Raw genomic sequence first — 27043 nt, 5'->3', positions numbered from 1 at the left:
ATATGGAAACACCGCACACACACACACACACACACACTTATTATTGGTAACTGTGACGGCGTCATTAGGGCTGCAACTGACGGCTATTTTCATCGTCGCTTCATCTTTGGATCATTTTCCTCGATTGATCGAGTGTTTGTTTGGGCCGTAAAATATCACAAAATGTTGAAAAATGTTTACTAAACCTGGAAATGATCATGTTGTTTTGTCCAAAAAACCAAAATGACTCAGTTTTGATCATTTCTTTGTTATATGGAGCAAAAATACACTTGATTAATTGATGACCAAAATGTCGCGTTTCTAATGCTAAAACTCTTATTAAGGATGTTATTTTTGTACTGTATTCACTTTATAAAAGCCTTTATAAAAGTTTATAGATATATACATACAGTATATATATGTGTATACTATATGTGTATACATATGTGTGCGTATATATGTGTATATATATACATATCCATATATGTGTGTGTGTATACATATGTATGTATATGTATGTATGTATATATGTATGTATGTATATATGTGTATATATACATATATATGTGTATGTATATACATATATGTGTGTATGTATATATATACATATCCATATGTGTGTGTGTGTGTGTGTATATACGTGTATATACAAATGTATATGTATGTATGGATATATGTTTATATATATATATATACTTATGTATGTGTGTATATAAATACATATATATATGTATGTATATATGTGTATGTATATACATATATATGTGTGTGTATATATGTGTATGTATATGTGTGTGTATATGTATGTGTATATACATACATATGTATATATGTATGTATGTATGTATGTATGCATGTATGGATGGATGTGTATATATATGTATACATATGTATGGATGTATGGATGTGTGTATGTATATATATATATATATATATATATATATATATATGTATACATATGTATGTATATATATACATATGTATATACATATATATGTATGTGTATATATACATATGTATATATATTTATATATATGTGTATATATAAATATATATACACATATATATATTTATATATATGTGTATATATACATATGTATATATGTGTATATATGTAACAATTAAGTGATTTGTATCTGTATCTATATTAAATATATTGAGTTAACTTATATAAAATAAAGTTTACACTATTAGAAGAAGACATACAAGAAATTAATTGTAAAAACAAAACAAAATACAAATGAACAAACGTAGGATAAAGTAAACGCCATCTCTTTTTATCACGACAATTATCAGTGTTAACTGATTTTGAAAATTTTTAATCATGTTTTGTATATATATACATATATATATATATATGTATATATATAAATATAATGCGCGTGTAGTTGTGTATCGATGATATCGTAGGAAAACCAATGCGTCGTCTTCTCCTTTTGTCCCTCTCTGTAAATCATTGACTCGCATAAACCGAGAGGGAGAGCAGCTTTTTTATCTCACCTACCTGAGGAATTCAGGACCTGGGTGGTAAGTAGGCGAGGCTGATACCAGCGAGGGACACTCACGCACACGTCCACGTGAAAGTCAGCCTCCACTTCCTGGTGCAGTCGCACACAGAATTTGCATTTGCTTTCATTTCCAGTAAGGCTGTTTAAATGTGAGGATTCTCTTTGTTTGTGTTTGACTGTTGTTGTTGTAGTAAAACGAGTATAAAAATGAGTAAAAAAGGTCGGCAAAACAAAAACATCTCCTTACAGTAGATCGTCCTCCGCCTCCTCCTCCTGTGCCGCCGCCGCCGCCTGTCAGTTGCGCACAGTTTCCACAGGGTTGTCCCCTGCTCTGGCTCTGTAATTAGGCCTTCTGTGGCCTGGCTGCTCCCCCTCTACAGCTGCTGCTCGCTGGGTCGAGCCCCGGCCTGGACCGGGCTGAGTGTGGCGTCCCGCAAAAGACATCATGAGACTGTAAGCGACATGAAAGCATGCAGGGACACAAAACACTGCAGCAGCAGCAGCGGCGGCAGCACTCGGTCCGTGTGCCGTATACGTGAAACACGCCGCGCGCAATTTGCAGGAACCTCCTCCCGCGCGAGTATTTTTTTGGGGTTTTGTTTGTGTCGCGGCAACGTCGCGTGTCGGCGTGCGGCGAGGAGAAGAAGAAAAACGACTCTAAGATGAACGTGAGCCACAAACAAATATTAGGCTTTCTTCAGCCGACACAAGATGGATGTCCAGCATCTGGAGTTCACTCCTGACTGAGCAGTTTTTACTGGTTTTGGCAGCAACTCAACGCACACAAACGCCACATGCATGGTTTTTGTTTCTAACACCCAATTTGTTTTCTGTGCGTGTTTGCGCTCCGATTTTAATCCTTAAAGCTGCAGTGTGGGACTTTTTAACGTTATTATTCTGCCTTTGTTAGGCTCCGTCAAGCAAAACTATCAGCACAGACGAGAGGCGCAGGGTTGTTGGAGCGTTAGATTTTGCTTCTAAATCTTAAACCGACCTCTAGTCAGTCGTCTCGCTTTACTCGCGCAAATTTTTCTGTCGCCTTTGGCTGTCTTGACGTAAAACTAATCACTTCCTGTGATTAGTTTTACTAACAGAAACGGAGAGAGAGTGTTTGGAGCTGATTTTATTTCATTTGACAATGACTTGAATGCCGAGCCGTGTTTCCACTGAGTGGAACGGATCGGTACGGTCCATGTTTTTCGCGTTTCCAGAAGGATTAGCACCAAACTAGCGCTGCACGTAGTTTTTCATATCTGATGACTGTGAGAAATTTTACGTAGTTCTGTTTACGTTAAAGCTTTCAAAAAGTGGAATTTTAGTTTATGTAGTTTTCCTGCCATTTTGACGTCAACTTTGTCGGAGCACTATGGCCACGTCTTTTGACGTAGAGAAAATCTTCATACCCTTGTTTGAAATAAAACCAACCTTGCAATTTGAAGGATTTATGTCTCAGCAGCAGCAGCAGCGCGTCATACTTCCGGCAGCGGCGTTAGTTTTGTTTCAAATATTATTCTATCAACACAGATATGTACATCAATAGTCTGCCGTTACAATCGATTTGCCTCGGGTGCACTGTGGAGTCGGTATGAGTGTTTTTAATGCCATGCTAACTTGTATCATTGACTTGCGCTAGCCATAGCATCAGCGAACTCGGCAACTGGAAGAACTGAATGAAATTTCTTGAAAACGTCTCCAGACGTCTGCATCACACCGGCTGAGTTGGAAAGTAGGTCTTATGTCCAAAATTCCGAACTATCCCTTTAACCCATCCGAGTCCTTTTTCACCGAGGACCTCACATCCCTCATGGACTCGGGGGAAGCAGGAAGCTGAGAGAAATGAGGTCAAGGCCGAGTGAGGGACATGAGGTCAGCGACGACGGCGGCGGTGAGGATGAGGAGGGGGAAAAGAGAGAGAGGGAGAGAGGGAGCTGGAGACTCTCTGGCACCAGATCCTCAAACAACATCAACAAAAACAACAGCAGCAGGAGAAGAGAGCAAGAACGTGTCCAAAAGCAGAGCTTGTTTACCTGCTAATAATAGAGACACAGCAGCTTTCTGCCAACTCTCCCCCTCTTCCTCTCATCACCTTCACCACACATGATGCTTTACTTTGGTCAGGAGGAGGCAGGGTTTTGGGGGGGGAGTTTGACCACCAGGTGAGCTCTCCTCCTCCTCCTCCACCTCCTCCTCCTCCTCTTCATTCTCCACCTCCCTCCCTTCCTCGTTTCCTCCTGCGGTCGGAGGACTTTGTTCTCGCGACCGGGGGAGAGAGGAAATTTCCAGAACGTTACGCGGCTCGACAAAACGGGAGCGAGAGGCCGTTGACCCGCCGTAATCACCTTTTTATTTTCTCGTCTGGCATTTCGCTCGTGGTCAGCAGCGGCAGCAGCAGTGGAGGCAGCAGCGGAGGGCGGATGACAATCCTGTGCAAAGCTGCGGTCGCACCCGGTGACCAGTTTCATACCTGTCCTAAAATACAGAGAGGCGTGGAAGCCAAGATGTGCTCGGAACAAAGGGTTAGACGATACGAAAAGGGCAAGCGAGCGGCTAAATCATCCTAATGCAGAATTCTTTCTTTTCCCCCAGATGTCTTAGACATACAGATCCCCAATTTATCAAATAACTTCCACTAAGTCATATTTAGAAAGGTCTAATGACAAAAATTGATCATCCAACATCCTTTTTGGCAGGTAAAAGCCACTGTAGTTCCCTGACAGTCTGCAGTCTCACCATTAGGTGGCACTAATGCTTACGTACTGGATCTTTAAGTTAAACCAATGAAGATATGCAGTCGTTTTGATGATCTCGATGTCGTAAATCAGTGTTTTTGTTTGTTTACCGACACCTCCTGATCTTCTGTCTGCAGAAAATAGAACAACAATCTCAGTCCGTGTCGATCTACACTACCGTTCAAAAGTTTGGGGTCACTTAGAAATGTCCTTATTTTTGAAGGAAAAGAACATATTTTTTATTAAATATAACATTAAATGAATCAGAAACACATTCTATACATTGTTAATGTGGTAAACGACTATACTAGCTGCAAACGTTCCAGTGTTCTAATGGTACATTGTGTTTGCTAATGGCGTCAGAAGGCTATTGGATGATGAGAAAACCCTTGTGCAATGATGCACAATGTCTTGACTATATTTTCTATTCATTTTGCATCTCTTTTGATGAATAAAAGTGTGATTTTTAATGGAAAACACAACAAAGAAATGTATAGGTGACCCCAAACTTTTGGGGTCATTTCCGATTCAGTCCCAATGAATCAAACAACTTGCAGTAAGTGATATTTAGGAAGGTTTAATGACAGAAATTGAACTTAATGTCCATAAATAAGTGTATATTTTATATGTTTTATAAAGACGAACCGTCCAGAGCCTGCGAGAAGAACATCCTTATTGCCACGTGAAGCCCACTGTAGTTCTGCAGTCTCACCATTAGTTGTCACTAATGCTAACGTACTGGATCTTTAAGTCAAACTAATGAAGATGTGCGGTCATTTTGATGATCTCGATGTCGTAAATGTCAACATCTGACACCTCCTGATCTTCTATCTGAAGAAAATAGAACAACAGTCTCAGTCCGTGTTAAAGGGATAGTTCGGAATTTTGGACATAAGACCTATTTTCCAACTCAGCCGGTGTGATGGAGACGTCTGGAGACGTTTTTCAAGAAATTTCATTCAGTTCTTCTAGTTGCCGAGTTCGCTGATGCTATGGCTAGCGCAAGTCAATGATACAAGTTAGCATGGCATTAGCGGCGGACTGATTCCGCTGCCGGAAGTATAGTGCTGAGAAAGTAGTCCCTCAAAAATCCATGCAATGCGACGTTAGTTTTGTTTCAAATATTATTCTATCAACACAGATATGTACATCGATAGTCTGCCGTTACAATCGATTTGCCTCTGGTGCACTGTGGAGTCGGTATGAGTGTTTTTAATGCCATGCTAACTTGCATCATTGACTTGCGCTAGCCATAGCATCAGCGAACTCGGCAACTAGAAGAACTGAATGAAATTTCTTAAAAACGTCTCCAGACGTCTCCATCACACCGGCTGAGTTGGAAAATAGGTCTTATGTCCAAAATTCCGAACTATCCCTTTAATCTGTGCGACAAACTAATCTGCATTTGCACAAAATGATAGTTTGACCATGTAGTTTTTAACCTTTATCAAACAACAAACTTGACCTTTTATTGTTTTTTTACAGGCAGTTTGCAGCCATAGCGCTGGATTACTGCCTCCTCAGTCCCTCCTCGCACTCTTTGAACACCATATTTCAGATTAAATGAGCTCAAGTGAAGGCCCCGGGCTGCTGACAGTGGGAATAATGAGAGAATAAGGATCGGCTTTCTGCTGCTTCCTCTCCCCCCCCCCCCCCCCCGTCCTCGGCACATTGGTTTCTCTGTGCCCGAAGCAGAACGAAAGCCTCACTGGAGCATACATTTATTTTTACGATATTTAAACAAACAAATAACAAAAATAAATCAATGCGAAACCTCGGAACCTGACCGAAGTGTGTTTAGGAGCCCCTCAGCACTGACAGCGAGCGGGAGACCACCAATTTCTCCTGGTCAATATTTGAGGAGCTAATTTGGAGAGTTTGTCCTCTCCATTGGTGGAAAGAAAAAAAAAAAAAAAAACGAAGAAGAAGAAGAAGGATTTAGTGAAAAGCGTGTGTTTTTCTACACGTCGGCCGTGTGTTCGCATAATGTCGCATGAGTTTACACGCAGCCTTATCTGTCAGGCCTGTGGTCGGAGGCTCTAACCCGGCGTGTGTGTGTGTTTGAGTGTGTGTGTGTGTGTGTGTGTGTGTTTCAGTTGTCTACCTGTGGTCAGCTGTGCCAATAACACTTTGCCTTTGATTAGAGGCTTATCGCGATCCCAGCACGCCCTGCATCACACCTCAGACATGTGACTCCATAAAACAAACAAGCTGCACCAGGCTGCTAAAAGGAAACTTCCAATTAAGTCTTTTCGAGTTAATCCGCCGCCTCTGAAGCTCCAAAATAAACGCTTTCACCCAAAGAACCTTGATGTTTTTAATTGGAAGACGCGTGGTTTCGTGTGATTTAAGGCAAATAACGGCTAAATATAGGGGTTTATACTCGTGTTTCTGTTGGTTTCTGTTGGTTCTAAAGTATCGATTTGTCCCAGATTGTTATATTTAAACTGTCTAATCAAGTTTAAATGAAGTAATCTTCTCTCTCTGTACTTTTTTTTTTATTTGGGTGTGAAAGCCTTGAGGTGAACACACCTGAGCTGAAACGTCGCTAATAAAAGTAGAGCAGGTTAAAGTTGAGGCCGTAAAAAACACGCCGTCTGTAAACTGTGATGAAAGTTTACAACAGGCCACGTGACTCTGTGTGTGTGTGTGTGTGTGTGGGTTTTTAAAAACAAAGTTATCAAAGATAACGCTAACACGCGACGCGTTTCCATGACGACTGACGGGAAAAAGACGCGCGTGACGTCATGTTTACGTGACTCCCCGATTGTTAAAATGAGTCTCTAAAGTAACGCTAAACCTTAAAAACAGAGGCACACGTACGCAGGAACACATGTACGCTAACGTTATTTGTAGCGCTGCTCTTTTCCTTTCATAAACAGACCGCTCCAGTTCCACCGTAGGCGGCGCTAACCGGTGCTAAACGAGCTACTGGAGCACACGACGCGTTTCCATGACGACTGATGGGAAAAAGACGCACGTGACGTCATGTTTACGTGACTCCCCGATTGTTAAAATGAGTCTCTAAAGGGACGCTAAACTTTAAAAACAGAGGCACACATACGCAGTACACAGGTACGCTAACGTTATTTGTAGCGCTGCTCTTTTACTTTAATAAACAGACCGCTCCAGTTCCACTGTAGGCGGCGCTAACCGGCGCTAAACGAGCTACTGGAGCACACGACGCGTTTCCATGACGACTGACGGGGAAAAAGACGCGCATGAAGTCATGTTTGCGTGACTCCCGATTGTTAAAATGAGTCTCTAAAGTGACGCTAAACTTTAAAAACAGAGGCAGACATACGCAGTACACGGGTACGCTAACGTTATTTGTAGCGCTGCTCTTTTCGTTTCATAAACAGACCGCTCCAGTTCCACTGTAGGCGGCGCTAACCGGCGCTAAACGAGCTACTGGAGCACACGACGCGTTTCCATGACAACTCACGAGAAAAAGACGCGTGTGACGTCATGTTTACGTGACTCCCCCATTGTTAAAATTAGTCTCTAAAGTGACGCTAAACTTTAAAAACAGAGGCGCACATACGCAGGAACACAGCTACGCTAACGTTATTTGTAGCGCTGCTCTTTTCCTTTAGTAAACAGACATCTCCAGTTCCACTGTAGGCGGCGCTAACGGCGCTAAACGAGCTACTGGAGCACACGACGCGTTTCCATGACGACTGACCGGGAAAAAGACGCGCGTGACATCATGTTTACGTGACTCCCGATTGTTAAAATTAGTCTCTAAAGTGACGCTAAACTTTAAAAACAGAGGCACACATACGCAGGAACACAGGTACGCTAACGTTATTTGTAGCGCTACTCTTTTCTTTTAATAAACAGACTGCTCCAGTTCCACTGTAGGCGGCGCTAACGGCGCTAAAGGAGCTAACGGAGCTAATGCAGCTAACAGAGCTAATGCAGCTAACGGAGCTAATGCAGCTAACGGAGCTAATGCAGCTAATGGAGTTAATGCAGCTAACGGAGCTAATGCACCCAACGGAGCTAATGCACCCAACGGAGCTAACTGGTAAACGGTGCCTGGACTCTGGTGTCGCGGCACGTAAACATGACACGTGCGCCTTTTTCCGGTCCGTCGCCATGGAAACACGTCATGCGCGCTAACGTGCGTTAGCCCAGTGCCCAGCGCTAGTGTTAGGAAACCTTTTTTTTTTACCGTCTTCCTCTCGTCTCTCTCTCTCTCTCTTCAGGCTCTTCCTGTGTTGCTGTCTGAGCAGAAGGACGCTCCGGGCTTCGACGTGGACCTGCAGTGCCTGTACGCGTCTGTCGCCGCCGCCGCTCGCGGAACCGATCAAGCGCAAAAACGCAAACTCTCAGAGGAGGAGGAGCCACCCGTTGACAACGTTGTCGTCGAGAACGACAGGGCCGCTGCTGAGGAACCGGAGCTCACTCCGTCTTTAGGTTTGTCTGGTTTTAAAGTGTAAAAAAATAGTCCCTTTTCTGTGCCGCGCTGTGTGTAGATATCGGTCAAAGCCAAACGTCTAAATGAAGTGAAGATAAATTGACATAACGTGTGTGTATCTGATCGTCTGTTGTACTCGACCTTCAGCTGTCGGCGGTGAAACAGTCGTGAACGACCAGGATCAGCGTAACCGCAACGGTCAGGCGGAGGAGGCTGGAGCCAAAATGGCTGAAAGGGCCACAGTCCAGCAGGTACAGCATCAGCTCCACTGTTAACTACAACATTATTGATTATAATTCATAATAATATTATTATTACTGCAGCTAATTTCCCCAAGAGGCATAATTTTTGCCTGTTATAACGTAAAAAATGTGTCCAAATGTCAAATATGGTGATTACAAGTATCAAATATCTAAAAATGTTGGATTAAAGAATGTAAAATATACAAAATAATAATAAATAAACATCTATTTTCTCACTTTTTTGTCCCCAGTCGCGTCCTGCGAGGTCTGTCCCTGCAGAGCGAGCGGCCTCTAAACCAAAGAAGAAGAAAGTCGGACTTTTCAGATGAGCCTGAGCAGTAGGACACGCACACACACACACACGCATAACTTTAACTAAATAACGTTTTAGAACTTTTATTGTGAAAAGCACTCTTTTGCAAGTGGGATTAATTTAGCTGGTTTTAACTTTGATTGGATTTTTATCACATAAACAGCTTTTTACATAAAAATGTAGTGAAATAAATGAAAATTTTTCATCATTTTTTTTATGATTTTTAGTCCAGTATTTGTGGTTTTTGATGTAATGAAGCCAATGTTTTATTTAACAATCAGTTTCTGTGACCTTTAAAACTGATTGTTGTGTTTCTGCAGCATTTTTAAAGATGTTAATTAAAGATGTTTTTTTAATTATAAAGCCTGTTCTTCATTATTCACAGATGTAATGTAAAGAGAGAGAAAACGGTTTAAATATAAAGTGTTTGTGAGTATAAAGGGTCAACAGTGGTCGATGGCGCGGCCGTGGCCCCGCCCTCCCCCCCTTTTTTTTTTTTCAGAGAATAGTGAGATGTTGACTCAAGGTGTTGCAGCATCTCGGGAATGCTATTGAAGCCTTATTTGAAAAAAAAAAAAAAAAAATGACTGTTTGTCTGCACAACTGTGAGGGATTTCAAGTGTTTCTGTGTTGAGTCGTGTCGCTGATTCTGAACTGGAACACAAGACGCTGTGTGTTTATGCACTTTAGTCACTTTTTCTTACTAGATATAAGGGTAAAAGAGGGCGTTTCCTTGGGTTAGCGGAACAAAAACAACCTGCAAAAACAAGTCATAATTTCATTAATATTCATTATAAACTCAATTGCTGTGTTTAAACTCTTCCGTTTCCCAATTAGTGAGTTAAACTGTTGATTTTCGACACATATTTTTGTATCATAGATTCCTCATTTAGTGGTGAATCCATTAATAGTAGAACATTACAAATGATGATGTTTATTGTCTTATTATTATGGAAATGTCCTTATAGCAAAACATGTGAAAGCACCATAGAGCAGGGGCCTCAAACTCAAATGACCTGGGGACCAATGCGCCAACTATTGTGGTCAAGAGGGGGCGGGGCCTAGAGAAGAAAAAGTGAAAAAATTATGCAAAATTAATGTATTCATATCAAAAACAGACATTTATTTGAAATTACATCAATAATAGTGTGGACAACTGTAATTAAAGTTTGTACCAGGAGCCTTTTTGGCCACTGCCATTTGTGGCTCGGGGCCCTAACGAGCGTATTTATATATGTGATTGAATGATGAATTTAATAATGGGATAATTATGACCAAATGTCTTATTATTACTGTTATAATAAACATTGCTAGCAAACATATATAATATTCTATCACTTCGCTGGCAGCTGTGTCTCAGCTACACACTGTGTTTAGAAGACGGTGAAGTCATGTTTTCATTATAACATGATGATATTAAAGGGATAGTTCGGAATTTTGAACATAAGACCTATTTTCCAACTCAGCCGGTGTGATGGAGACGTCTGGAGACGTTTTCAAGAAATTTCATTCAGTTCTTCTAGTTGCCGAGTTCGCTGATGCTATGGCTAGCGCAAGTCAATGATACAAGTTAGCATGGCATTAAAAACACTCATACCGACTCCACAGTGCACCCGAGGCAAATCGATTGCGTCGAAACTAACGTCGCATCGCATGAAATTTTGAGGGACTACTTTCTCAGCACTATACTTCCGCCAGCGGAATCAGTCCGCCGCTGCCGGAAGTATGACGCGCTGCTGCTGCTGCTGAGACATAAATCCTTCAAATTGCAAGGTTGGTTTTATTTCAAACATTCTATCAACACAGATATGTACATCGATATGTCTGCCGTTACAATCGATTTGCCTCGGGTGCACTGTGGAGTCGGTATGGAGTGTTTTTAATGCCATGCTAACTTGTATCATTGACTTGCGCTATGCTAGCCATAGCATCAGCGAACTCGGCAACTAGAAGAACTGAATGAAATTTCTTGAAAACGTCTCCAGACGTCTCCATCACACCGGCTGAGTTGGAAAATAGGTCTTATGTCCAAAATTCTGAACTATCACTTGAAGTGGGGGGCCGCATGTGGCCCCCGGGCCGCCAGTTTGAGACCCCCCTGCCATAGAGTATAGTTTTATTTTCTATTTCCAGTTAAAATCCTCTCAAGCTTGAGTGCCAAAAATGTACAAATGTTAACTTTATGTGATTTAAATCTAGTTAAAGAGCATTCGGGTCCATAAACGAGGCTTTGTGAAGACCTGCTGCTGCTCCTCACGCCTCACTTTGTCACTTTTGTCTGAACCAAACTATATTTTTTATTGGATTTAAAGCTTTATCTGCTGTTCTTCCAATGTGGGAAATCAGTGCAGGAGCTGTGACTGTTCCTGTTGTGGTTTAATGTCAATGTGAGGTTTCTTTAAAACAAGGGAGTAGATCAGTGTGATGACGCTTCCAGGTCTGCTGTCTTACAGATGTTTGGTGTTGAAGTGCGCACCTGCACTCTCGACTAGGGTTCAAATTGTTCCGAGTGAGCACGCGCCGTGAGGACAGTCTCGTGGCTCGGTGTGTTTGTCTGTCCTCTCTCTCTCTCTCTCTCTCTCGGCTTCAGCCGCCGCTGACAATAAACAGATGAAGGCGGCTGCGGGGCCTGTGCCACCCCCGATGGGAGGAGAGGACGGAGCAGAGGAGGGCAGGTCCAGCAGGGCGCGGTCCTCCTTCTTCTCCCGCGGCACCTCATCTGCACTGTAGTGCAGGATCTCTTCCATTTCCATTTCTGCCAAACAGCCCTGCGCCACAGGGACGCATTGAGAACAAACCCGGAGAGGCAGAAACCGCTGCGGGGACACCCTTTGACCGCTGTGCCCAACAGGCGCAGCCTGCCTACGCACCGCGCGCCTCCCTGTCTGTCTGTAGCCCTTTTTCTCACAGCTCCGACACACAGAGAGACCGCTTTGAACCTGCCTGCCAAGATAAACTCACCTCGCCTATTTATGCCCCTGCCGCTGCGTGCACTCGGGACAGGGGAGTGTCGGCACAGCAAGCGCACAGGTTCAGCCCCGCGGCGCACTGGCCACTTTTACGCGCCGGGAATGGCGACTTTTAGGGACTCGGGGATGAGTCCTGCTCCGTTAAAATAGCCAAAGGAAAAAGGGGGGGGACCCACGCTAAGGGGGACGCGGCAGACGAAACCCAGCGGTGACATTTTTTTGCACCCGCCTGGTGGGGTGACACACCGGCCCCGGAGGCGGAATGCTACTCCCGACGCTGGTGACGTGCCTCGCCGGGTGCGCCTTTCTCCTCTCGCCGCTCAGCGAAGGCTGCGGACCGGGTCGCGGCTACGGCAAGAGGCGGCCGCAGCGGAAGCTCGTGCCGCTCGCGTACAAACAATTCAGCCCCAACGTCGCCGAGAAGACGCTGGGGGCCAGCGGGAGATACGAGGGGAAAATAACCCGGAACTCTGAGCGCTTCAAGGAGCTCACCCCGAACTACAACCCGGACATCATCTTCAAGGATGAGGAGAACACAGGTGCAGACCGCATGATGACACAGGTATAACGCGCTGCATGCCGGCTACCGTAGTGCCTTTGAGCCCATGGGCTCCTTCAGCCTTTAGAGCAGGCGCTGTGATGCACTTTGGTCAGTCTTTAAACGCGTGGACGCTGTTATCTCTCTTTTCCCGTCAGTTTCTTGTTGACTCAAGGCTCCGTCACTGCAAAACAACCATTAGGGCAAAAACATCAAGTTTATTGTGTTGCACTGACGTTTCATGTAATCCTTTTATTATCGCATCTCTATTATTATTATTATTATTATTATTATTATAATAAGAACGTTTACCAACGTGAGAGACTTTGGACAAAGTCCTGGAGTAACTTTTCCTCCAGACGCTGCCCTTTTGAATCACTGATAACAAAACCTCTCTGTTTGCTTCAAATTCTTCTGCAGTCAATTGTGATTGACACAGTTTGTGAATTGTGGAGGTTTTTTGGAATCACAGCGCTCTCCTCCTCCTCCTCCTCCTCCTCCTCCTCCTCCTGCGCCACAACCGCTTTCAGAGGTTCAACTGTGGGCAGCCCCGTGCGTAAAAGAGGGCAACCCCGCTTCATATAGAGGAGCAGTTGGTTCTTAATTAAAAACACTGTGTCCTCTGTTTAACAACATGCTTTTGGTGGAGAGAGAGAAAAAAAAAAAAAAAAACAGCCAAAAGTAGTATTTGGTTAAAGCTCGTGCAGGTCAAGCGTGTCCTGATGTTTACCGTCGATGTTAAGTTAACAACAGTCGCCTTTTGGACTTTTTTTTTTTTTTTTTTTTTTACGACACCACCATTGATGTGGCCCCGCGTGGAATTTATTCGACTCCCAATTTCCCCAGGAATAAAGTATTTATATCTGGTTCTCGGTGACCGCGGGCTTCCTCCCCGGAGCAGCGGCGTTTATGTCCACACACAGACCCACGTGGGGTGGGTGGGGGGGGGGGTGTGGGGGAACGAAAGCGCGCACGAGCTGTCACCTCTGCAGCGCGCACTGCACGGAACAACCGCATGCAACCAATTTTTACACGTTTATATTTGTTTGCAGAGGAAATTAATCCAGATTATTTCGGTTTCTGCTTCAACATAAAATCCAAAAATCTTAACAGCTCTCTTTTTTTTTTTTTACAGCGCGTGCAGAACCTGCACACAATTTATGGGCTCCAAGCCGCAGGAGACAGCCTCGTGTTTGTCTTTTAGTATTCAGTGTTACTTTTTTTTTGTTTGTTTTCTCAGGGCACGTGTGCAAAAATAGCTTGTGTTGAAACCTTAATTATACGGATTTATTTTTTCTTCACCCTTTTTTTTTTTTAATCGCCTTTTTTTTTCCCGGGGATGACTGACGCGACTGTTCGGGAGCGCAGAAAGTGACATTCTGCACGTTTAAGTAGGTCATACTGTTGTAATTCACACATAACATAAAGATTTGGCGCATGAGGTGATGCGTAAAAGGCGCAGAGGTGATGCGTAAAAGGCTTTAATACTCACATTGGAAGAGACAGACCCCTTTTTTTTGGACGCCACATGAAACCAAAACCATCCAAAACCATCCAAAACCCCGCATATACAGGCGCGTGTTGTCAGCGCGTGCGTCAAAATGTTTGCGCAGCCAGCGGTTTAGCGCCCAAACCGCTCCAACAGAAACCCCCCCCCCCCCGTGGATCTCTATACCTTGAAAGCAAAAAAACCAACTCAAATCTACGCGCGTCTGATTTATGAAGTCCAGCTCGGTGACCGCAGAGAAGAGAAAACATTACAGTAGACGTTAAAACCCTCCACGCTGACTGACTGAACACTCACTGTGAAAACTCATCTGCGGCCGCTGAGCCATGAGCTATTCTTATCACAGGCGACATGGAAAAAAAAGACATTTATAGGCTTTAATCCCGGAGTTTTCTGCTCTAATGGAGGCAGATTCAGGAAACGTTGCATCACTGAGAGCAGCATTCATGGATTCAATGACCTGCAGTTACACTCGAACAGCAGTTTTAGGTTCGCCTTTAATCTAATTTGTGAATCTGTTGGAGCAAACGAAACACACAGTTCTCCCGTTATTCCAGATTTAATCCCAATTCCATCACTTCAGACTTTGACATTTCTCGTTTCCCACAGACGAGGTAGCATTAAACGCCCCCTGAATAAGTGAAATAACAGCTTTTAAAGGTCCAGTGTGCGAGATTGAGTGACATCTAATGGTGAGACTGCAGATTGCAGTGTCACGTCCTCATGCTCAAATATACGGTGGCCTTTACAGACCAGAAAGGATGTCGTTCTTCTTCGTTTCGCATCATTAGCTTCCACTTAGCTCCTTTTAGCGCCAGTTAGCACGCCTACAGTGGAACTGTAGGAACTGCAGCGCTACAAATAACGTTAGCGTACCTGTGTACTGCGCACGTGCGCCTCTGTTTTTAAAGTTTAGCGCTACTTTAGAGACTCGTTTTAACAATTCAAACTGCTCTGGCTTGTTAGCTCCTTTTAGCGCCGGTTAGCGCGCCTACAGTGGAACTGGAGGAACTGCAGCGCTACAAATAACGTTAGCGTACCTGTGTACTGCGTACGTGTGCCTCTGTTTTTAAAGTTTAGCGCTACTTTAGAGACTCGTTTTAACAATTCAATCTGCTCTGGCTTGTTAGCTCCTTTTAGCGGCGGTTAGCGCGCCTACAGCGGAACCGGAGCGGTCTGTTTATTAAACGAAAAGAGCAGCGCTACAGATAATGTCAGCGTACCTGCGTGCGTTAACGTGCATTAAACGCCGTTGACGCGTTAACATTTGACAGCAGTACCGAAAAAAAACAAAAAAAGTGCGTGTCGGAGGTGACTTCCACCGCGTAAAGATAAACATTTCTTGTCCCCGCTCTCCCCACTGCTCTGCTGCTGTATACGCACAAACACTCCCACGCTCACGTCTGATAGTTTTGCTTTACCGAGCAACCTGTTTTCAGATGAATTCCACAGCATGCAAGTTAAATTAGCGCTACTTTAGAGACTCGTTTTAACAATCGGGGAGTCACGTAAACATGACGTCACACGCGTCTTTTTCCGGGCAGTCGTCATGGAAACATGTCACGCGTGCGTTAACGTGCATTAAACGCCGTTGACGCGTTAACATTTGACAGCAGTACCGAAAAAAAACAAAAAAAGTGCGTGTCGGAGGTGACTTCCACCGCGTAAAGATAAACATTTCTTGTCCCCGCTCTCTCTTCACTGCTCTGCTGCTGTATACGCACAAACGCTCCCACGCTCACGTCTGATAGTTTTGCTTGACCGAGCAACCTGTTTTCAGATGAATTCCACAGCATGCAAGTTAAATTAGCGCTACTTTAGAGACTCGTTTTAACAATCGGGGAGTCACGTAAACATGACGTCACGCGCGTCTTTTTCCGGGCAGTCGTCATGGAAACATGTCACGCGTGCGTTAACGTGCGTTAAACGGCGTTGACGCGTTAACGTTTGACAGCACTACCGAAAACACAAAAAAAGTGTGTGTCCGAGGTGAGTTCTACCGCGTAAAAGATAAACATTTCCCGTCCCCGCCCTCCCCACTGCTCTGCTGCTGTATACGCACAAACGCTCCAACGCTCAGGTCTGATAGTTTTGCTTGACAGAGCGAGCCAGTTTTCAGATGAATTGCACAGCATGCAAGTTAAATGGAAACGTAAATATTAGCCGTTTATTTTAAAGTGATTATACACCGATACAAACATGTTAATTTTCTTCCGGGGAAAAACCGCCGCATGTTGCATACTGGACCTTTAACCTGGTGAAAATCGATTAATTTCCCTTCGTGCAGCTCCGCCCTAATACTTGGACTCGTTATCTTTATCTTTGTGGTTTTTTTTTCCTTGGACGTTTGTGAGAACCATTGATAAAAACGCTCCCTGACAATGGCGCCTGGGTGTGGATTGCGATAAACGTGGCGCGCTGGACGATTTATTTGTGTCAGCCCGAGCAGGAGGGAGTTGAGCGGGTCCCTCAATGGACCCTCTCACCTTCTGTTTGCTCAACCCTAACCAGACTCCAGGTTTAGAGGGGGACGCTGAGGACCTCTTGTTAATGTAGCTGTCACCCCCCCCCAACAACCACCACCCAATAACCTCACAGCCCCCCCCACCCCCCCCTCTACCCACCCCTGCAGCCCTAACATAGCCTCTCGGCTCCCTTTCGCTCGCCACAGTGAGCAAACATCGGGCCGAGGTGGGACAGCAGGGGTGCATTGTGGGAAAAGTGGAGCCACAGACAAGGGGGGGAGAGAGAGGTGATGGGGGTTCAAGGAGTCTTTTTAAAGACACAGAGCCCACTTTTTTTTTCATGTTTTAATTGGATTTTAATCTGAAAAAACTGTAAATTTAAATGTATGATGCGCGGCGACATTCCCGCGCTGCACACAGGAAGTGATTAGTCATTGCTGGACGGCGGAAAATAGGTCGACTGACTGGAAAAAGACACTAATGACGTCATGTTTACGTGCCGCGACACCGGAGTCCAGGCACCGTTTACCAGTTAGCTCCGTTAGCTCCTTTAGCGCCGTTAGCGCCGCCTACAGTCGTACTGGAGCGGTCTGTTTATTATACGAAAAGAGCAGCGCTACAAATAACCAGCGTACCTGTGTACTGCGTACGTGTGCCTCCGTTTTTAAAGTTTAGCGTCACTTTAGAGACTCGTTTTAACAATCAGGGGAGTCACGTAAAACATGTCACGCGTTAACGTTCACGCCGTTAAACGCCGTTAAACGCCGTTGACGTGTTAAAGTTTGACAGCACTACTGAAAACACAAAAAAGTGTGCGTCCGAGGTGGGTTCTACCGCGTAAAAAATAAACACTTCTCGTCACCGCCCACCCCTTGCGCTGCTGCTGTATACGCACAAACGCACACCCACGCTCAGGTCTGATAGTTTTGCTTGACAGAGCAACCCGTTTTCACATGAATTGCACAGCATGCAAGTTAAATTCGGTACGTCGGTACGTCTCAGGTGTGGCTCTCTTCGGCTAAGATACCAAGCGTAGTGCTAAAGCTAAAGCTAAAGCTAACGGGCGGAGACAGACAAAGAATCGTTTCTTATGGCGACAGGAAGTTCTCAAACAAAGCTCGTCTTCTCTCCAAGATATTACACGGAATCCTGGATTTCCTGGTTTGACGTTACGCCATTTACGCTAGCTGACGCACGTTACGTAAATAGCTACGAAACTTGACCCACAGAAAGTCCTGCACTTCAGTTTTAAAGTCCTCTCTCTGTGTGTGTTCTCCTGGTGCAGCGCTGCAAAGACAAGCTGAACTCTCTGGCCATCTCGGTGATGAACCTCTGGCCCGGGGTCCGGCTGCGGGTCACCGAGGGCTGGGACGAGGACGGCCACCACTCGGAGGAGTCGCTGCACTACGAGGGCCGGGCGGTGGACATCACCACCTCGGACCGCGACCGGAACAAGTACGCCATGCTGGCGCGACTGGCGGTGGAGGCCGGATTCGACTGGGTCTACTACGAGTCCAAAGCCCACATCCACTGCAGCGTCAAGTCGGGTGAGTCTCGACGCGACCCCAAGCGTTTACGTGGCTTTGTTTTCAAGGGTCAGACCCTCAGTTTTTCTTCAACTTTACGACATCAAAGTCCCGTGAGTCCGTCTGAAGGTTAAACGCTGCTGTAAAAGTAGTTTTCTGTGGAATTTCAAGCTTAAGAAGAAGCGTGGACGGACAAGTCTGTGGCAAAGTGCGATACCAAAGATACCAAGCACAGCGCTAAAGCTAAAGCTAAAGCGTGGAGACGGACAAAGAATCGTCACTTTTGTCCTCCGTCTTTATAGTGTCTTTTATTTGCGAAATTCACTGCGTCACGCCATTTACGTAGCCGACACGCATGACTTAAATTATAGCTACGTCACTTGCGTATCCGACCCACATAGAGTTCTGCACTTAAGCTTTAAAGTTGACAATGTGAGCGAAAGCAGCAGCTTTGACTCGGAAAACATCAAAATCGCGTAATTAAAAAAAAGGTTTTAAGGGTTAAATTCTGCAGGGAAATCGTGGCCCGGTACGTGTTTTTTCTGCGTAGGAAAAACACCACGTGTTTAGCTAATCCGTCCGAATTGGGCGTACGTTGAAGTGCGAGGTGCTTTTTTATTTATTTATCTCACACTTTCTCGTAGAAAAAAAACTACATTTCTCTAAATTCTCTCGTCAAAAAGTCCCCAAAAATGTAAAGTTTTAAACTTCCCAGTGAGTCTGAAGTAGTGACATCTAGTGGTGGGAATGCAGACTGCAACAAACAATGCACTTTTCTGAGAAGGTTAGGGAACTACGGTGGCCTTCTCAGACCAGAAAAGATAGCACAAAAACGATTGTTATTATAAAGCAATTGTACATTTATACGAATCTATTTGGCCAATTAATCATCGTAAAATGTTGTCGTAAAACCTGGAAAATATAAATTCTGAAGCTAATGAAGGACATTTATCTTTATATGCTCAGTGTGAATGAAGCTACTTTTGGATTTAATCGGAAAAGAGTTTTATTTTTTGTGTTGAATTATTCAGATTTTAAGGATTAGAGGCGACTTAAAGCACTTGGACATGATTTTTTTTAAAAGACATTGGTCAAACATTGTGACTTCAGACAGTTTTTTTTTATATTTGGTTATAATTTAAACCAAACTCTACATCTTTCTCTAAAGTGAACTGAAGAGTTTTTTTGTCGTCGAAAGCTCAACCACACATGGACACACAGGGTTCATGGTGGTGCCGCGTCGACGCGAACAAGCGCACCTTTTCTGTACGGAGACATTTGTGAGTGTGTGTGGGGGGGGGGGTTTGGGGGGGTTTGGGGGGGTCAGCTCTCTGCTTCCAGGAGTAAAACCACAGCCTCGTAATCTGAGTCTGACACTGACAACGACTCTCACTTTCTTGCCTCCTACTCAGCTTTGATATATTACTAATCCCATTACGCGTGTTTTCTCTGCGCTAAATTTAGTTTTTTTTACGTTTTTATGGCTCGCCGGGTCCTAAACTTTAAATGTCCAACGGCGGTGGTGGTTATGGTGTGTGTGTGTGTGTGGGGGGGGCAGGGGGGGCTGGGTTATTTTCTGCAAATAACCAAAGATGTCTTGTTAAAATGCCTCTTTTTTTTTTTCCTTCTCTACGTCAAGTTCAGAAAGTGATAGAAATCCGGGCGACGTTTTCTGCTTTTGCTGACTTCTTTCTTCTGTCCTCCATCATTAACTCTCGTCTTCGCCTGCTCGCTTTCCTCTTCCTCCTCTTCCTCCTCTTCCTCCTCCTCTTCCATTCCTCTCTCATTGGACACTCACCTCCACGTCTCCTCTGCATCCTAAATGTGGACGACATCTTTTTTTGAGCTTCCTCGCTTCGCTCACAAAAGCAGGCTCACGTGTGGTTCCTGCTGCGAGAAAAATAAGCTTTTTTACGGCCACAAACACATTAAATTAGTGTGTAATTGACCAAACATCTCATCTATAATCTTACGTATTGAGTTATTAGTCGGAGAATTCTTTGAATGTGTGACATTTAGCAGGATGTTTCTGGAAGTCTGCTTAGATTAGCCATTTATATCACATATCATATCGAATAAAGTAGGATAGAATAGACACAGGGCCGTTTCTAGCTGTTTGGGGGCCCTATGCGAGATACTATTTGGGGGCCCCTATTTTTTTTTTTTTCAAACTTGAGGCAGAGATTCCTAACTTTTTCATATATTCTGTGATGATGCAGCAGGTAACAAGGTAGCATAACAAGGTAGCATAGCCATGTAGCATAACAAGGTGGCATAACAAGGTAGCGTAAAAAGGTAGCGTAACAAGGTAGCGTAACAAGGTAGCATAACAATGTAGCATGACAAGGTAGCATGACAAGGTAGCGTAACAAGGTGGCGTAACAAGGTGGCGTAACAAGGTGGCGTAACAAGGTAGCGTAACAAGGTAGCGTAACAAGGTATCGTAACAAGGTGGCGTAACAAGGTGGCGTAACAAGGTGGCGTAACAAGGTAGCGTAACAAAACAAGGTAGCGTAACAAGGTATCGTAACAAGGTGGCGTAACAAGGTGGCGTAACTAGGTAGCGTAACAAGGTAGCGTAACAATGTAGCGTAACGAGGTAGCATAACAAGGTGGCATAACATAAAACAGTTTTAACCCACGATTCAAAAACAGTAAAAAAATAAATAAAGACAGGTACTTTTAATTCTCAAAAAATATAATAAAATATGAGTCTGAACTTGCAGCTTGGGGGCCCCCCCTGGTGGCTGCGGGGCCCCTATGCAGCTGCATAGTCCGCATAATAGCAAGAAACGGCTCTGAATAGAAATAATTCATTCATCCACGAGGGGAATTTGTTTTAACACAGCAGCAAAATACCATGTACAGAAAGAATTCAACATAAAATAAGTGTACAAATAAAGAAAATAGTGCAATAAATGAAAGAATGAATGACATATATATAAATATATACAGTATATAAAAATTTGAGACTGGAGAAACCTTTTTCATAATATATGCGCCTGCTTAAGTCTATTATATCTGATAAAAAAAACACTTTTTCTTGCCGTTAAACAGCCATTTCTGCCTGGAAACTCATTCTCACTCGTCCCCCACACACCAAACCCCATAGAGAAAATCAGCGATTTTTCCTTCACTGCATACAGGAGTTGTTATTGTGCTTCTGCGCCCATTAATGTGTTTAAATGTGTTCTTTTGTGATTGTGGTGTTTGAAAACCTTTGTTAAAAATTGACCCTTGGTGACTCTTGTCATGTCTCTTTAATGCATGTTTGTGCTTCTGTTACTGTGCAAAGTAACACAAGTGTGTCGCGTTAGAAGACGCACACACGTGCTGAAAGTCACACAGTGCGTCAGAATCCAAACACCCACTTCAAACCCCGCTGACAAATTTGACACTGAGTAGTAATGAGATTTTCCCCTTTTTCTTTTCCCCTTCTCTTTCTTTCTTTCTTTCTTTCTTTCTTTCTTTCTTTCTTTCTTTCTTTCTTTCTTTCTTTTTTCTCACTTTTCTTTTCCTCTTTCCTTCCTTTACCAGATCGGGTTGCGAGGGCCCAGTCCTTGACTTGATCAGAAGGGCACAACCAATCAAAGTTGGTATCTTTATTTTGTTTTTGTTTGTTTTTCTTCTGCAATTTGATTATTTTCTCTTTTCTTTTCACCTGTTTTTTCCCTTCGATGTTCCTCAAAGAACAGAACTAAAGAAAAAGAAACTGTGCTCTGTGTGGCAGCTGAGGAATTAGCTGGGATTTAGTCAACCACTAGAGGGCAGCAGAGGTGAAGGATTGCACTGAGAAAAGTAGGGGAAATTAGACTTAGGGAAAATTTGAACTTTTATTGTGAAATATGTAGATCACACTTAAGTTTAAATGGGTAAAACCTTTTTTTATGCCTTTTAATAATGTGGGTAACGTTTTTTTTTATATAATATTACATAATGTCAACATATAATTGTAAAGAATCATAAATATTAGGTTACAGTTGTACTTATTTACATCCTGGAAGAGGAGAAATAGTGTTTAAAAATACATAAACATTGAAATGTAATCAAATCAATATATAATAATGGCTAATAATGTGAATATAATGTGTTATAATATAAGAAAAGAAGCGTATTTATTATTAATACATTTACTTTATTGTGAAAATATGTTTATATATATATATGATATGACATAATGTCCACATATAATTGTAAAGAAGTCAAAAGACAGTAAATCAATCAGTCAATCATAAATATTAGGTTACAGTTGTACTTATTTACATCCTGGAACAGGGGAAATAACGTTTAAAAATACATAAACATTCAAATGTAATCAAATCAATATATAATAATGTGAATATAATGTGTTATAATATAAGAAAACAAACATATTTATTATTAACACATGTAAAATAGGGTTACATTTACTTTATTGTGAAAATATGTTTATACATACATATATATATATATATTTGTCAAAGACAATAAATTAGTCAGAAGGTCATAAATATTAGGTCACAGTTATACTTATTTACATCCTGGAACAGCAGAAATAACGTTTAAAATACATAAACATTCAAATATTATCAAATCAATATATAATAATGTGAATATAATGTATTATAATATAAGAAAACAAGCGTATTTATTATTAATACATGTTGTAAAATAGGGTTACATTTACTTTATTGTGTCATATGTAGATTACACTTTAGATTAAATGGGTAAAAAAAAATTTAATAATGTGGGTCACATAATACATAAATAAGTAAGATTGTTGTCAAATCTATACTTGTTTTTTTATATAATATATAACATAATGTCAACATATATTTAAAAGAAATTAAAGACAGTAAATCAATCAATCATAAATATAATATTAAGTTACAGTTGTGCTTATTTATATCCTGACTCGTGCTGGAAGAGGAGAAATAACGTTTAAAAATACATAAACATTCAAATTCTGTGTAATAAAAATCCTATAATGTGAATATAATGTGTTATAATATAGAAAAACGAGGGCATTTATTATAAATACATGTTGTGAATGAGATTAACAGAGATGAAAATCAAAGGTGTTTTTAAACATGTGACCTTTGACCTTTGACCCCAGCGTCTGTCAGATGATTAACTCTGTCTCAGGCTCAGTTTCCCGCTCTCTGCTTCTTCCTCCTTCACCTGACTTTTATCTTATCGTCTTGGCCTTGACTTTTCCTGCCTTCCCCAAATATTTATCCCCAGATAGACTCGAGACTCCAGGTCTTCAAGTGTTTCTCCAGAGCTCAAGGACACGAGGTTGTTATTCAGAGCTGCAACCAGTGATTGTTCTTTTATTCTCAGCGTAGGAAAGAAAAAAGTCAATATTTGGTTAAAGGGAGTCGAAAAAATTCATTATTTACTTCCATTTCGACAAAAATAATGGTTGTTATTAACAATATAAACTTAAAATGATGCGCTTTTGTCGTCAATAATGTGTAATAAAATACAAATATGATTAAATAGGTCAAAATGTGCTGTTGCAAATTGTCCATTCTCTTCTAAATAGTAACATCATTCAGAAAATTGACGTCTTATGTCAAAGAAGACCTGAAAGTGTTGATTACTTAGAGTCGCCCCCTGGTGGCTAACTGCAATTTATGCGTTTTTCTTCCCATTCCAACCAAAAAGGACTACATCCATTGTAAATGCTCTCCCACACCAAACTCCATAGAGAAAACCAGCGTTTTTAGCTCATGGGGGACACAGGAGCTGCTGGTCCACCGCTGCCTCGTGTGGTCACTTTGTGTCACTTACAAGAGTCCAAATGACAGTTTCAAACCCCCCGAAGTGACAAAATTGCCCGTTTGAACTTCCTGATGGAGGCAGCAGTGGATCAACATCAGCAGAACAACTCGTGTGTCCTGGGATGTTAAAATCGCCGGTTTTCTCTATGGACTTTGGTGCAGGGAGAGTGAGCACTTTACAATGCGACACACACTTTATTTTACAGCTGGCAAGTGTCCGTTTTAGTGTATGATATCATTAAAAAACATTTTCACGTCTTTATCTCGCTGTTGCAACAGGAAACTGAAGTTTATAAACCGCTCACTCTCCCTGCACCAAACCCCATAGAGAAAATCGGCAATTTTACATCACAGCACACACACAACTCTAGTTGTTGATCCACTGTTGCCTCAAGTTCAAAAATGTGCTATTTTATGCAACCGGTGTTGGAAATCCTTTGTTCGGATTGACCTCAGCGACACAAAGCGACCACACGAGGCAGCAGCAGCAGAGCAGCAGCTCTCGTCTTCCTATGAGGTAAAATCACCGGTTTTCTCTACGGGGTTTGGTGCAGGGAGAGTGAGGAATGAGGGGTTTACAAACTTCAGTTTCCTGCTGGAAAAGTCCGTCTAAGAGTGAGACAAAGACGTGAAAATGCTCTTAACCCTTTAAGGTACGCACCAAGAATAAAAACAAAATCATTTTTTTATTATTTTATTTACTTGTGAAAACAATAACGTGACATTAGAACCTACAGTGTTTCAGATACAGGCCTCTACCAAACGGTTGAGACGTCCGTTCATAACAAACCTGGTTTGCATCATTCATAAAGTACATCATTCAGAACAAGTCACGTTAAGTTTGATGCATTTTTCAATGAGATACAGTGACTTAGAGTGTGGTCTACCAAACGGTTGAGTCGTACCTTAAAGGGTTAAAACATCGTAGACTTAAAAATAATGTCGATTTTCATTCGCTGAGTCTTTTGTAAATCCAGTTTTTTTCCTGTCTTTCAGATCATTCTGTGGCGGCCAAGTCTGGAGGTTGTTTCCCCGCAGAGGCGCTGGTCACGTTGGAGAGCGGCGTCCAGAAGTCCGTCGGTGACCTGCGGCCCGGCGAGCGCGTCCTAGCCGCGTCGGGCGGCGACGGCGGCGGCGAGCTGCTCTACAGCGAAGTCCTCGCCTTCCTGGACCGCGAGCCCGACACCCGGAAACTCTTCCACACGCTGCAGACGGAATCCGGCGCGCGGCTCTCGCTCACCGCCGCTCACCTCGTCTTCGTGTCCGCGGGGAACTGCTCGGAGGGGGCGGAGCCCGCGCTCGGCGGGCTCAGGACTGCGTACGGCGGCGACGTCGCGCCGGGACAGTGCGTGCTGGTGTCCGCGGGCGCGGGCGGACGGCGGCGCGGGCGCCTGTCCCGCGTCACGCGCGTCGCCCTGAGCGAGAAGAGGGGGGCGTTCGCGCCGCTCACACCGCCACGGGACGGTGGTGGTGGACGGCGTGGTGGCGTCGTGCTACGCCGTCGTGGACGGACACCGCCTGGCCCACTGGGCCTTCTCGCCGCTACGGCTGCTGCACGGCTGCACCGGCACGGCCGGACCTCACGGCGGCGGCGGCGGCGGCGGCGCCGGGATCCACTGGTACTCGCGGGTTTTACACTGGCTGGGGAAGCTGCTGCTGGACTCGCGGCGGCTCCACCCACTGGGAGTGGCTCAGGGCGACAGGTGAGGGGGGAAACCGGGAACTCGAGGACGGGAAACGCGATGAATAACTTCCGTTAAAAGGATTGGAGACGTTTGGGTTCCTGCTGAGGCCTCATGGGAGTTTTTTTATTCAAACTGGCAGGAAGAAGAAGAAGAAGAAGAAGAATCTGTGAACTGACACAGAGGGAATTCTCTTTAAATTGTCTTTGTCTCCTCAAAACAACGATTCTAACGATTCACTCTGAATTTATCGCAGAAAAAACACACACCGAGCACCTTAATCGTTTGGGGACAGGAGTGCGGGGGGGAAAAATGAGCGTAGTACAGCTTTAAATAAAGCACAGGATTCAGGTTAACACATTTTTGGCTTAAAGAACTGTAAAATAAACGCATTTCACTCATGTGCGTGTTTGGGTTGTTTAAATCGTGATAAAAATATCCGTCAATTATTCAAGCACTTTTATTTTGAAGGACAGCTGCTCCTTTAATGGAGGGATTTCTGCCCTAAACTGTGCAAATAATCAATTTAGAAGACCATGACATATCATACGTGTTTATTTCTGTAAAAAAAAAAAAATTTTAATTTTTTGCAGATAAATAAAAAAAGTCCTTTAATCCCAGACAAAATATATATATATATTTTTTTTTTTACAGTTTAATTCAATACAAATTGATGAGTTAATTAAAACTCTGGCTGTAAATATATCCCTAAAAAAAGTGGAATTTCTTTAAAATGCCATTAATTTGGACCTGAATATGAACAAATCCCTTATTTAACAGAAATAGAATGGATCGGGATAATTTATTGGCTGATTTAAAGGTGTTTTATTCTGTTATTGTTGTTTATTTGTTTGATTTGTGCTTTTACCTCAAATAAGAACGTCTTATTTTAACGTGAATGATGATTTATATAAAATAACAAATGATGGGATGTAGTATTTTCTAGTCTCCACACACGGCTGCTGAATTGTGCTCTTTGTAAAACAAGCTGTAAATGTGAGTGTAACTGCTTTAAATACAGAGATCCGAGTTTAAATGATGTGTATTTAAGTGTTCTTTGTTTACCAGGAATCCAGTGTATGTTTATTATTATTATTATTATTATTATTATTATTATTATGGGTGAAGAGATATTATAAAGAAGATTTATTTTTGAAATTAAATTATATGGAAATGAAATGAGTGTCGTTGTATTTCTTCTTCTGTTGACACGTGAACGCACCTTGACTGACATCTACCGGTTTGTTGTAAAAGATACGCACGCACTTTTAGTTTTTTTCTTTTGCGTTTTTTTAAAAAAAAAACATTCCCCACAGCGCACGTGCAGCTGATGAATGACCGCGTCGCCATGTGGAGGAGATGGAGACGAGGACTCCGTTTTTTTAAAATAAAGCCGT

At 43.0% G+C, this 27043-nt stretch overlaps 2 protein-coding genes across 2 annotated transcripts in view; both read left to right on the top strand.

Moving 5' to 3' along the window:
• The window catches only part of LOC310943186 (receptor-type tyrosine-protein phosphatase-like N), a gene marked incomplete at its 5' end in the record, with an annotated part of 34800 nt that extends 25312 nt beyond the window's left edge, over positions 1-9488 (top strand). Inside the window, 3 exons of the mRNA XM_083908712.1 lie at positions 8428-8638; positions 8787-8890; positions 9133-9488. Of these exons, the coding sequence (XP_083764838.1) occupies positions 8428-8638; positions 8787-8890; positions 9133-9210 (393 nt within the window). The 3' untranslated portion in view covers positions 9211-9488. The remainder of the gene's footprint in view (positions 1-8427; positions 8639-8786; positions 8891-9132) is intronic.
• Positions 9489-12425: 2937 nt separating this feature from the next.
• LOC310943076 (indian hedgehog B protein-like) lies at positions 12426-25671 on the top strand (the record flags this gene model as incomplete). The annotated part of the gene is given in 4 exon segments (XM_083908579.1): positions 12426-12725; positions 17959-18220; positions 24961-25415; positions 25417-25671. Coding segments are annotated over 4 exon segments (1272 nt in total).
• Between the last annotated feature and the right edge of the window lie 1372 nt (positions 25672-27043).

The sequence above is a fragment of the Microchirus variegatus genome, assembly GCF_963457635.1.
Source record: "Microchirus variegatus genome assembly, chromosome: 22".
NCBI classification, from domain to species: Eukaryota; Metazoa; Chordata; class Actinopteri; order Pleuronectiformes; family Soleidae; genus Microchirus; species Microchirus variegatus.
Note: the sequence above shows the minus strand (reverse complement) of the source record. Positions and strands in the feature narration are given on the sequence as shown.